We start from the raw sequence: 13,853 nt of genomic DNA on the forward strand, positions 1-13,853 counted from the left end.
ATTTGACCTCCATAATACGCAAGAATGTAGCCGAAGGTTTTCCTCCCAAGCGAGATGAAATGGCTTGATTTTGATTTCTGCTACCCTGTGCTTGTATTGCTAGATTCACTGTTGCACTTGTAATGGTATGTGATTGACTGCAAATGCACAAAGCAGGAACCATGTTCTGCTGCTGCACTATTTCCTAACCTACATCAGATTTATATATGTACAATGGCCAGGTCTTGTGTAACTAATCAGAGTTATTATGTACAATGCCCATGCCCAGGTCTTGTGTAACTAATCAAAGCTATGTACAATGCCCAGATCTTGTGTAACTAGTCAGACTTCTTGGATTACGGTTTATGAGTAGGATCTGATGAGCCTGAGACCCTGGAAGGAGCCCTTGAGCAGGCTGCCCAGGACGGACACTGCGCCGCCCTCGGCCTCGTGCTTGACCGACGCGTCGTGGCCGCGGCGCTTCACCCTCAGCACGGCGTGCCCGAGCTGCTCGCCCACCGCGTCTATGGTCCTGCCGTCGACGGGGTTGCCGTACGTGTCCGACACGTAGAACGTGTCCTCCGCCTTGCCGTCCTTGGTCGTGATCGCCGCCCGGATGATGGAGAGGCTGTTCTCCCGGAACACGCGCGTGATCTCCGACAGCAGGCCCACCCTGTCCTCCGTCCTCACCTCCAGCTCAAGCTCCAGCCCCTGCTCAGTCGTGAACAATGGTGTCACTGGCATGCAAGGGGATGCTGATGGGTCGACGAGGGAGGGAGCCAGTTCATACGTTGGACGCGCGCCTCTCGACGGCGGCCTCCAGGCACCGGACGAGGCGGGTCCGCTCGGCGTCGGCGCGCACCGGGTGGCCGTCGACGTGCCGGATGTAGTACTCCTGCAAACCACGCCGGGAGACGATGAGCATGAGCTGCCGGTCAAAAGAAAATATCTGAATGTGATTTTCGTGAGGCGCCAGACAGCCAGCATACTTGGTAGGCCTCCTTGCTGGCACCCTCGGCGTCGACCGTGCCGTGGAACACGACGTACTGCAGGTCGTTGAGCGCGCACAGCGTGTCGAAGAGCAGCTTCGGCCGGTCCCTGCACCGCAGGATCACCACCGTGTACTGCCTCTCCGTGCAGTCCATCACCACCACCTTGGCAGCCTTGTGCCTAGCCTTGCCACAGCCGCCCCTCTCCTCGCCACCACCAACAGCCTCCTCGCCACCGCCGACGCGGTCATCCAGCATCATCTTGTGCAGGCGCCTCTCCGTGCGTGCGGTGCCCACGGACACGCCCGTGGCGCCGCGGTTGCACCTGCCGTCGCTCTGCATCAAGTTGCTGAGAAGCTCCTGCGCCCTGGACAGCCGGCCCACGTCGTGGATGGCGAGCCCTGTGGCCTCGTCGGTGATCTGGATCACGGCGGCGGCGCGCCTGTCATGCGTCCACACCTCGGCCTTCACGATGTTGCAGCTCAGGGCGGCGAGCACTGCACACACCTCCGAGAGGAGGCCCGGGCGGTCCGCGCCGGTCAGCTCAATGGAGGTGAACTGGTCTTCCGGTGGCACAAAGCCGCCGTTTGCCGGAGGAGGCAGGTAGCCGTCTGATTCCAGGCACTGTTGAAGGGCACAAGGGGTAAGGCGTCTTGTAGAAACATCAGAGGTTAGCAGTAAATGCAGCATGCTTACTTTCTGAATATGGTCAATGACCTCCCTGTTCTGAAGCTTACTCCCGTCCTGATCGGTCACATTGAACACTGAACATGACGTGAACCAGAAAATAAAGAAATTCATCATGACAGGTCAAACAATCAAACATAATACTGCCAGTTGCAAGTCAAATTTCATATAAAAAAACTAAAAGGCTTTATAACCAACCATCCATGAACCAATTGCCGTCCGAAGAAATGTATGCCTTGGTGATGACGAGGTTGAGATCGACAAGGACTTGAACTGCTTCCAGTAAAATGCCATGCTTCTTGACCCTATCAACCTGGAAAGAAAGAAAGAAAAGGTCCACCCTTTATCAATTAATATCTAGTACAAAGGTAGTGTGATTAGCTAAAATACTCAAATGTAGTTAGCAGTATGGTCCCAAATGAAAGTGAAGTCCAATCTCACCCGGATGACAGTTGCGTTGTCACACGCGTCATTGTCGATGACCACTCTGCAAGAATCAGCACAGTAGGCGATGAGCATTTGGCAACAAGCAACATTCTAGAACGGATTATTAGTCGTAAAAGTTCTAAGTTTGGAAGTTGATTAGAGGCGCAGTTTATATAGTAATAAGTAAAGCTTCATGAAGAGGCAGCATGTAAGGAATCAAGGATTCCAAATAGCTTTTGACAAAAGGAAAGAGGAATCTGAAAGGACTACTCCTTGGTCTTCCTTAGACAACATCATCAAAGAGGTTGTGGTAGGAATAAGGGCAAAGAATAAAGGAGATCAAGGCGGCCATGTACAGAACAACATGAACTAAGAATTCATTCTCGAAGTGAAAACTGAAAAGTATGGATCGAGGTGTTAGAAAGGATTTGTAGTACTAAGTAATTTAAGTTAACAAATACATACATGAACTCGTTGGATCCACAAGTTAGCTAGCAACACACAATATACTCAATCCTAATAACTCCTAAGTGACACAGAATAATCCAGTGGAATCCTATGACTGATTGTCAATAATAAAATGGAATCCTAGGAGAGATTGAGAAAACAGATGTAAATGAAATTGATATGTTCCAAACAAAAAAAAATATTCTAATCTGCTATAATTATTAAAAAATAAATAAATAAATTGCTTCAGTCAGATATCGGTTGGAACAGACGAAAGAGGAAGATCAACAACACGCAGAATTGCAGACCAAACCGTAGACGAAGATAAGAATACCATCCTCACAAAGTCACAATCATACAAATACAAACCAAAGTTTTTTTAAAAAAAATAATAAAGAACAGTAAAGCAATTCAAACGGCATGAGCAATAGTATACATACAAGAGCAGTGTGTATATGTATACCTTGGTGGGTTCATCCTTCTGACCAGCTTAGCGTACTCGTCGTCGTCGTCGTCCTCCACCATCTCCGCCCACCTCGCCATGGCAGCAAATCTGGGTGCCTCCGTTGGATCCGAGACCGCCGTCTCCACCGCAAGGCTTCCAAGCCAGCCACCCGCTTTATCTGTAGGGGAAGGAGAAGAAGAGCGGCGACGGCGAAGCTGCGAGTCGTAGGAAAGAAGCGACCAGGCGAGAGGAGGAGGAGGAGGAGGAGGAGGAGGAGGAGGGGAGGGGGGCAGTGGGAAGGAAACGCCGCGCCGTTTCCATTAACAGCGGCGCGGGGAGGCCGGCGAAAGACAAGAGGGCGCAGCGCAGCACGGGACACGGGCGGGAGTAAAGGCAGTCTGCCCCCAGTTGCCTTTGGTCGTGCAGCGCTACGCAGGCAGTGAGGCAGGCGGCAGGCCGCGGTCTATAAACGGATGTTGCGGGATCTTTTCGGATGCAGATTCCTCCACGACTACTTTTACTCTTGTTTTCTTTGTTTTTCTCTATCTTTCCTAACTAGCATAATGCCCGTGCTAACGCTACGGTGACATTCAACCATATAAATTAAAACCAAAATATTATTTCTCTGCATTTGACTTAACCATTACACAATGCCAACAAACATATAATCTGGGATTCCTTTTTACTAAAAATTGAATTAAATTTCTTTGCCATACTTATATTATGCATACATAAATAAATAGATAATTTCATAATTATTAGGCTACCTATGAACGGGCACGGCTGGGTAGTTTTGGGTGCAGCAGGTTTCCTCTCCAAATTCTTTTACCTTTTCAAAAAGAAATACATTTTAAAAAGTAGAAAATTTTCAAGGGGATTAAGGCCTTGTTTAGTTGCCAAAATTTTTTGGCAAACACTGCTGTAGCATTTTCGTTTGTATTTAACAAATATTGTTCAATCATGGATTAACTAGCATCATAAGATTCGTCTCGTAAATTACAGATAAACTGTGCAATTAGTTTTTATTTTTGTTTATATTTGATGCTCCATGCATAGGTCGTAAGATTCGATGTGATGGGGAATCTTGAAAATTTTTGGCACTTTTTGCGAACTAAACAAGGCCTAATAAGTACTTGACAAAACAAACAATTTAAATTTATATCATATAAAAGTATCTACTAATATAGTAGTTGTCGGTTAAAGAATTGTTTTAATAAAACAAAACACACCCTACATTTCACTATACTCTCTTCATACCCATAAAGAAAGTCCTTTATGACAACGACACGATCTCCAAAGCTTAACTTTGATTCCTTGTTTTATAAAAAAAATTATCAAAAAGTGGTATATGTATTTCTTTTATGAAAGAATTTTTTTCAAGGTAAATCTATTCATATGATTTTCACATTTTCAAACTTAACAACTTAAAAGTTATACATGATTTATATTCCTAATGTATGACCCAAACCTTATTCAAACGACTTCCTTTATGGGTAGAGATGAAGTATATATTTGAGACAAACGGAGTGCTACCATAGTTCGAGAACTTGAAATGATGTTAGAAGATGGATTCTTAGTTATCGGGAGAAAAAAAATTAAAAATAGTATAGTTAGACAAGTAGACCTAATTCTTACGGGGAAAGGTAAAAGTTATTAGCATCTCAAGGCTCCTTTGGAAGCAATGAGGAACAAAACTCAGGGAAGGAAACCTCCCCCACTAAGAACAAAGATGATAATTAAAACGATATCCCATGGATTACCCACCCATTAAAAAGTCTCGGATATTGGAGGAATTGGAATCTCCAAATTAGTGACCTACTTGAATTTCCATTTAACTAGTACTTCCTTAGCTCCAGCTTCTAACTCATTTTGTCGTTTCCAAAAAATAATTTTTAATATGTTTTTAGCAAAATTTTAATATGTATTTACTATTTAGACATTAGCCTGTATCTAGACACAGTAAATACTTTATATTTATAAAAGTCTTTTAATGTAATAGGGAGGGAATTGTAACATAAAGTAGAGAGGAAGAACACCACTTCCATAAAAAAAGTACAATTCAAGAATGATACTGGGTCAAAGTATTTTATCTGAATTTAACAAAAAAATATTTACTTTAACTTAAATAAGTATCATTAGTTTTGTTATTGGATATGTTTTTATAATAATTAAATATATTTTCATAATATATATTTATTTGGAGTTATAAATGTCGATATCCATTTTTATACACCTAGTGAAATACAATTAATTTAGCTTAACCCTGATGAAATTTAGAATGGTACTCCCTTTTGTCCTGTAATATAAGAGATCCATACCAAATTATAGGAAGAATTAGGTGTCTAGCAAAAGACCACATTGCCTCACTAATTAAGATGAAGAGAGTATTCAATTATTGTTTTTCCTTAATTAACATTGCTTGTTTGAATGATGCTAAGTTTAAAATGAATTTCAATATTTTTTTTTGCCAAAAACCAACAGAGGAAAGAGGGGATCGAGGACTCAGAATATCTTGTATTTTCGTATTAGTTTTAACATCTAGACTAGATCTCTTACATTAGGGAGCAGTAAGGTAACCACGGTATGTTAGGTATCAAACAAAAAAAAAAAGAGCTCCCGAGCTCGTGGAGTCTATGTTCACGACACTCACGTCAGTCTTAATGAAAAGTCTCGTAGTGTTGTTTTCAAGACTGTCATGTCATGTGAAATAAAATAAAACTTAGATGAAACATACACTTTTAATGGAGAGTTTTATTCTATGGTTTTGTAGACATTTAATTCCAAGACTCATAGAGAGTTGGTAGTTGTGCCAAGAGAATTTTATCTAGATGAAACTGATTTTTGTCTCTCTTCTTAAATACACTGTCATATCATCAAAAATATCTATATAACAATTTATTTAATGTAAATGAAACTCACATAAAATTTATTGAGACTAGGCTCAACACCAGCCTTTCCCACATGGCATGGCAGTTGGCACCTCAGACCTCACAGCGACCAGTAGGTGACATGTTGCATGTCCTGTGACGTGGCGGACGGAGGCTCCCGCCGTGCGTTGGAGGATGGATAAGGGGAGGGGCGGGGACAGGTCACATATCGGCGCGAGGCGTGCCACGTCACGCGGCGGTTCATCCGCGAGTGGCGCGAGCGTACGGGGTTGGGCCACGTCACGACTGTAGGGTCATCGTTGTAGTAGTGGTGGTTTATCCGTTTCATCAGTTGGGCGACGGAAAGGAACTTTCAGTTACTTTCTTATTCATCACATTCAGGAAATCGGGACAGTGCCGAATTCTGAATCCACGTCCATCCATGCCTTGGATTCATTCGACTGACGTATGGTTCGGTTCATACTAGCTACCGATGTCCGATGCATGCAGCCTCGTTTGTTTGACCGATAAATTATGACTAAATTTATTGAATTGTTAGGAGAGAAAAACATAGCTAAATAGTTGGCAGATTCAGTAGATAAGTTCAAAAACGTACATTTCGATAGAACTTCAGGGCACGATCCATGGAGAGATGTCATGCATGCGGACGAAAGCTGCTCATCTTTTTTGTTAATGATGAAATAGGAGTACGAGCTTGGGCACGGTGGAATATCCACCCCTCATTTTGGATATATGGAGAGGAATTTGCAGCGCTGTTTGTCTGTGATAGCGTGCACTTGGCCGCTCGAGAGAGAATGGGAGAGAAAAGCGAAGGGAAAGTGCAAGCTCGTGCCTTTCGATTTGGAGGGTAGCTGCAAAATATCGGATCAGATATATCGTCCGCCTGAGAATCTGTGCTGCTGCTGCCCGCAGTGGTAAAATCCTCTGCTCTCAAGTCTCAAGTCTGAACTGAACGCAACCCAATCAAAGATCTTTGTTGATGGTGGCACCACCGCACCATCGATGGAGCTGCAAGCCTGCAACTGCAACCGCACAAGAACGTACAGTACAGCACGGGGCAGAGACTCTTGACGGCGACTCAGGACTTGTTCAGTTCCCAAATTTTTTTTTGTTTTTTAACAACGTAGCACTTTTGTTTTTATTTGATAAATATTATCCAATTATGGATTAATAAAGTTTGAAAGATTAATTTCACGATTTACAGTGCAATTAGTTTTTGTTTTTATTTGTATTTAATATTTTATACATATACCGTAAGATTTGATGTGACGGGGAATCTTGAAATTTTTTTGAAACCGCCTTAGTGCGAAGCGTGTGGAGAAGCAGGCACGCACAACGCATTTGGCTCCTAGTTGCCGGCTCTCCGTTTGGTTGCTTGCTGCTACAAATCTAGTAGGATAGAACACGTGTGTCAGGCTATCATCCACTGCGAGCGAGCGAGTGGCTCGAGTGCTCCGATTCCCATGATAATCATCATGTCACCTCACCGCGTGTTACACGCCGCGCGCTGTGTTGTTTGGGTTTGCTTGTTTCTTTTTCTCATCTCATTTCATAGTATATGGGATTCAGTGATTTACTATGATATTATTGTAAATATAACAGAATCGATCCTTCTTACAGGCAGGGTTTCCGCCAACGGCAAGGCAGGCGCGATTCCGCCAGCTCGACGGACGACGGGCGATCGATTCCGATTCCTGGGAAAGCAAATGCACGCCGAACCACATTCACACTGACGACGCGAAGGCGAACCCGAATTGGAACAATCGCCTGTTATCCTGCCCGGGAATTAGAATCTTCCATATATATCTAGCAGATGATAAGACGACGACTTTTTTCAGTGCATGCAGGTCGAGTTGAGTGCTCGAGTGGGAGTGGCACTGGCATTAATTAGACGACCGGCGATATTTTTGCATCGGCCCGCCGCCGGGGCTCCCAAAGTCCGCAGAGATTCGTTTCAAAAGTCCGCAGAGATCATCGATTCTGTTGCACTGTTCTTCTCTGCATCTGTACTGCAGCCGGAATTCGCAATGGACGGATCGGAGTCGTCGCTTGCCATCTCCTGCCGTGCCAAGGTCTCGATTCCGGCTGTTTTGTCGAGTCAACTAGAAAAAGTTGTCGTCAGCTACCACCCGGCCGGGTCGGGTCGTCATCGTTGTCGTCGTCGTCGTCGTCGTCACGAACTGAGGTCACGGAATCTATCATCTATGTAGTGGCAGTGGCAGCATGGCAACGGTTGTCGAGCGTTCCTTGAAGAGCGCCAGTGTCCCTCGCCGACCGGCTCGTCGTCGTCGTCGCAACCGAGAGCAACAACAGTGCTCTGCGTGCTCCGTTGCGTCCCATCTTCATCACTGAGCGTCGAATCGAGATCCAACATTTGGTCTGGTGTCTAGTCATTATCAAGCCTGCTAATTAATCGCAGCGCTAAAATATCCATCCACTGAGATTCCGTCATGCCGCTCCACTACTGTGGGTGTCTGTCATCAATCAGGCATGCAACTGAGATGTTCTTTTCTGGATTGTTTCATGTCGTAGCTGCATTGTATTGGTCGCCGGCCGGCTACTTTCTCATCGTAAGATTTTTCAGGAACGTGCGTGAGTTCTTTTACTTTTTTTTTGTATATAAGTACATTAAAGAGAGAGCTTTATCAAAGATTGAGATTAAGATTAAGAAGCCACTCGTTACAAACCAAGTCTCTGACACAAACCACAATCGAGGACGATAAGATGCATGACCGCATGGGACTAATTAAGAGCATCCCATCTCTAATACCAGAAGACTGTCATATAAAGGCTAGTGGTTCCACCAAAAACAGACTACTTGTCCTATCTTCATTCTTCAATACCTAAAAGTTTCAAGTACACTTCTCCAGTGTTTCAGATATGACTTTTTTGTTGCTGTTGAGGTAACATGTAATTTTGTCATTGTTTGATTACAGAAATGATTGTAAATTATCTTTTTGATGGTACTAATTGATTGTGCGTTGTGCACCTGAAATATATAGCAACTCTCTTACTCAAAGCTCACCCACCCTCTCTCTCAAATGTAGGGGATCCGCTCTTCTCCCTTATATAAGAGATGAAGAAAAAGCTACAATACCAAATATAGGAGATCATCTACATAGATTTTTAGGAGATGAAGGGTAAGTAATATGTTAGAGATGTTCTAAGAAATGCTGATAAGGTATTCTAGGTGAATTAACTCCCGTCCAATTCCATTTGCATGTGTACCTACTATTATGTCTACAACCATGTTCAAAATATGGTAAGTAAATTGTCTCTCTAAAGTTAAGGGAGAGTTACATGTGTTATTTGCATTATCTCATATTACTTGTCCTAAACTTCCTAGAATATCTTATATTTCAGGATGGAGGGAGTGCTAGTTTATTGCCGCAACTTAGTTAGCCTAACTTCTTATAGTCATTTCTCCAACCTGTCATAGACTAAATCTTTTTCACCTTACTTTGCCTAGGGAAGTGGCTAATTTTCTTGCCATAAAAGTGGCAAGACTAAATCTTTTTCACCTTACTTAATTTGCTTGTTATAGGCAAAAAAATAAATGACAAGTACGTGTAGTTATATCAACCAAACATGCTATTCCCTTCAAGATTGCATGTTTGGAAGTCATACGAGTAAATCTGTCTCTTCTTTTTTTTTTGGCGAGTGAGCTACGAAATCTATCTTGACAATAGTTTCATAGAAGTATATATCTTGTATATAGTTTATAGATATGTAGTAATAATAATAGTTAGTAGTCAACTTCAAAATGTCACTTAATATGCATGGCACTATATTCGATCCTAGCCACTACGAGTACTTGTTTATTGTAGGTGCAGCAGCACTCTACGGCAACTGGCTCCTTATTATTGTTTCGGAAAGCAAAAGGAACTTGCAAGTAAGCAGAGCGGGAAAAAAAAAAAAGTGGCCAAGGCCCAACTTCCGTATAATCACCCAAAAGAAATGTGGATGGTCTAGCGCGATAAAGGCCAGAATCAAAGCCCATGAAGAAGTGGAGTCTACCACCAAAATGTCCAAAACCTTTTCTCAAAAATAAAAGTCCAAAACCAGCAAATATAACACTGATATATGCAGGAGCGCCTGCATGTGGCGTCGAATAAGAACGAAAGCAGCAGCCGAATCCCGTGGCTATAATTGGCAAAGATCTTGGCAATGCCTTCCGTGACCAAGATCTCTCGTCGACTGTCACCTAGCTAATCAAAGGGGTTTCGGCTTTTGCGCATGCATAGCCACATAGGGCTTGCTAGAGTTGGACCGCTCTGTCCCTTCCTCGCTACACAAAAGGCTTTTTCTCTCATCCAACTTTTTTTTTGAAACTTCTCTCATCCAACTTGGCAGTACATTGTCGTCTGTTCCAATCAATCACTCTTGAGACTTACTCCTAGTGGCAGCAAGAAAATGATAGGAAAAAAACAATAGTCCACTTTGGAACACATGGATTTTTAAGCGATTATATATAAGTCTTTGACTTGACGTGAATGCTTGTATTTTTTTCGATTGAACGGTGCTACTATTTAGAACAAATGGCATGTCCATTGACAACAAGACACCTATATTAATTATTAATCTTAAGATCTATCGACTCAGTCTTTTCGATGATGCTCATAGAGATAGTTTGTGCATGTGTTTATATACATATGCATGAATGCGAATGTCTGCGGCTGTAGTATGTGTAAAAAAAAAGAGAGAACCATTTTAATCTCATAGAAAAAAAATACATAAACTGAGATAGGACCTATAGGGAAATTTTCACCATGCATCAATCAAAAGGGTCAACACATTGCATATTCTGTTGCTACTTAAAACTTCACATTTCGTACCAGTGCAGGCCTAAAAAATGCCGTTGAAATAGTAGGCCAGTGGTACTTATATTTTTGGGCGGGCATTTTTAAATTGACATATCTATTAAGCAGTTTTTTCCCTCAGTCCTGCAAAGAATGTAATTTTCTAGTAGTGCTATGTTGAAGAAGTGTATCAAATTTAGCCAAATTTATCTAAAAAGATGCTGACATCTACCATACTATAATATGTACCACTTGAATTTATTTCCTTAGCATATCTATTTGAAATCACAGTTGTTGATACTACTCACAATAGATTTAGTCAGATTTAAAATAATTTGATTTTGATCAGATCTAGAATTGTGTTTTTTGGAAGGTGGTAGTAGTAGCATTTTTTTTTTTAAAAAAAAGGCCGGCATTTTGGTTGCTGGGATCTTGGAGCAGCGCCAGCGCAGTTGGTAGTGCCGGCGAATTGGGACGGGATCCGGACAGCGCGGCTGCGCAGGGTAGGCCCATGGAGATGTGGGATGGAGCCCACCAGTTTGGTCCGATCGATGGGCCAAGCGGGTCACCCCAAACCACGCACCCGACCCGACTCGACGTGACCTGTCTGTCTCCTCCACAGTGTGGCCCGTGTTGGTGTTGGCCCAAAAGCGTGAAGAGCCTTCGCTCACGACCGTCCCTTTTCTTTCCCCCAACAACAACAGAGCAGCATGCAGTAGTAGCTAAGCTTCGTGGTGAAGCATCACCCACACCTGATGCCTATATAGGGAGAGTAAGCCTTTGGGAGAGGATTATTGAATTTGGCTGCCCTAATAATCTAGGCAACCCAGCTGTCTGATCTTTGTGTGCTACTGAAGCGATATGCCAGTGTGCATCATAGGACAGGCCCGGCCGGTCGATAACCCACGCACGTGCTTAATTCGTAGTATTTCCCCCGATCGCTCATTTACCCTGCATTGTCGGCCGGGGATCGTTCTTGTTCCGTTGTTTTAGCAACAGTGTACATGTACTGTACACGTCTGTACCACAATTGTCTGGTTTGGTCCCTTACCGCTACACCGGCCTTGAAGCTGCTGAAAACAGCAGCGACAATAAAGCTCGATCTGCCATGCAAGAGCCCGATCGAGTCACCTGCAGGGACGTCACTGATTCACTGTAGGGAAATCTGCACGCAGAACACCGAGTGATTATACTACTATATAGGCCCTATAGGCCCTGTTTAGTCCCCTGACTGAATTTTAGCTAGCTAAACTTTAGTCACTTTAGTAGCTAAAGTTCTAAACATATTAACTAAAAGAAGCTAAAATAGTTTAGTTCCATTAGTTACCCAAAGAGTAAAATAATTTTAGCTAACTAAAACTTAGCAAGAAAAACCAAACAGGACCATAGTATATTCATGCCGCATCGACAATTTCAAGGCACAATAAATGGACTAATTGAGAGGCCCTAAGGCCAGTTCGTCAGAGTTTCATCGATATTAAATATACTAATGTGGTATCGTATTAATGAAATGAGAGATGATAAAAGTTTTATAGGAGGAGAGAGAGTTTCATCACTCTTATGTATTATTTCTAAAATCATATAGGTTGAAAAACTAGGATACGAAACTTTTCATTGAAACTGGTCTAATTGAGTCCTTGGGCATTTTTACCCCGGCAGATGTCTCGGTGATGATGAGTTGATGACACACAGTGCCCGGTTCGTAGTAGTAACAGTCAGTGGTTGGACGATTGACGCCGCCTTGTTCGTTCCACTGGTTAGGTGTTTTTTTATGAGGGAAAATTATTGTTGATTGCTTGGTAGATTTGTCTGCTAAGCTTAAGTGAGCAACAAAGTGAAAAGTCACGCATCAACTTGCATGATAACCACCTGCCGGACACGCACCTTTCGGTGGCTGTCGTCGGCGGCTCATAGCAAATCACATGCATGCCGGGCGGCCGGCACTCGACGGATCGAGGAGGAAGGGACCAACGCGGCCGCATCGCATCTCGGTCGGCGGAACGGTCCCGGCCGTGCAAACGGACGACAGGTGATGGCGCCATGGCATTGCATTGCATGCATGGCAGCGCCGTCGTCGTCCGTCCCAAGAGAGAGAGAGAGAGAGAGAGAGAGAGAGAGAGAGAGAGAGAGAGAGAGAGAGAGAGAGAGAGGGGTCCGGGGACGACGAGGGAGGAGGAATTTCCTAGAGCCAATCGGCGCGCACTACTACACTACCTGCGTCGTCTGGCACGCAGCCTATTGCATTGCGTGCTTTTGATTCCTAGAGCGTTGTGTATGTGTGTGCGTTTGTGCGCGGTCGTCTTGCATTGCTTGTTTGTACCTGTTGTCGGTCGTCGTCGGAAACCGGCCCCGGCTGCCGCGGCTGGGTTGCAACCTGGCGCTGGCCGTTGCCGTTGCCGTTGCCTCGAGATCAGTTTCTTTTGGGTCTCATGTCTGGCGGCAGCCTTTGATTGGTACGTGGCCGGAGCTCTCCCTGGGCGCACCCGCACCGGCCGGCGTGCACGCAGCGGCGGCAGAGCCAGCAGGATAGGAACAGTCAGTCAGCCATGTGCAGCTCTGATAAAGAAACGAGTGCACAGTGATTGAGTATTCTCCACGAAATCATTGACACATACATACAACATTAAATATTAAATATAAATAAAAAAACTAACAATATAGTTTATATATAATTTACAATATAAATTTACTAAATCTCATTAATTTATAATTAGATAATAATTATTAAATACAAGTACTATAATAACTAAAGCTAAAATTTTTCTTCAACTAAGGCCTTGTTTAGTTCCGAAAAAATTTCAGATTTCACACTTTCGTTTTTATTTGATAAATATTATCCAATCATGAACTAACTAGGATCAAAAAATTCGTCTCGTGATTTACAGACAAACTGTGTAATTAGTTTTTGTTTCCTTCTATATTTAATGCTTCATGCATGTACCACAAGATTCGATATGACGGAGAATTTTGAAAACTTTTTGAATTTCGTGGTGAACTAAACAAGACCTACGCAGTACGCATCTGGTTACGAATTTCAAAACCAAAGCTTGTTCCATCGGAATCCGGCCGGCCGATTGGAGAGAGATGACGGAGATGGAGTCATCGCATGGTCTGGACAAAATTCACAAGAGCTTTTTTTTACGGCCGGCTCCGGCGCCTGATGCCTCCCTGCCGCGTGACTTTTGCGATGGAA

General features: G+C 43.5%; 1 protein-coding gene across 2 annotated transcripts; it reads right to left on the bottom strand.

Moving 5' to 3' along the window:
- LOC8060945 (ACT domain-containing protein ACR6) lies at positions 110 to 3,405 on the bottom strand. Of its 2 annotated transcripts, XM_002445761.2 has the most exons (7): positions 2,992 to 3,405; positions 2,097 to 2,142; positions 1,854 to 1,968; positions 1,665 to 1,732; positions 969 to 1,592; positions 770 to 874; positions 110 to 690 (listed from the first exon to the last, which is right to left on the bottom strand). In XM_002445761.2, the coding sequence occupies exons 1-7, from the start codon at positions 3,069 to 3,071 to the stop codon at positions 343 to 345; spliced, it is 1,386 nt and encodes a 461-aa protein (XP_002445806.1). In that variant the 5' UTR covers positions 3,072 to 3,405; the 3' UTR covers positions 110 to 342. The 2 variants fall into 2 exon arrangements, with proteins under 2 accessions (XP_002445806.1, XP_021319875.1); XM_021464200.1 differs by having other exon boundaries at positions 969 to 1,732.

The sequence above is a fragment of the Sorghum bicolor genome, chromosome 7 (assembly GCF_000003195.3).
Source record: "Sorghum bicolor cultivar BTx623 chromosome 7, Sorghum_bicolor_NCBIv3, whole genome shotgun sequence".
Lineage (NCBI taxonomy): Eukaryota > Viridiplantae > Streptophyta > Magnoliopsida > Poales > Poaceae > Sorghum > Sorghum bicolor.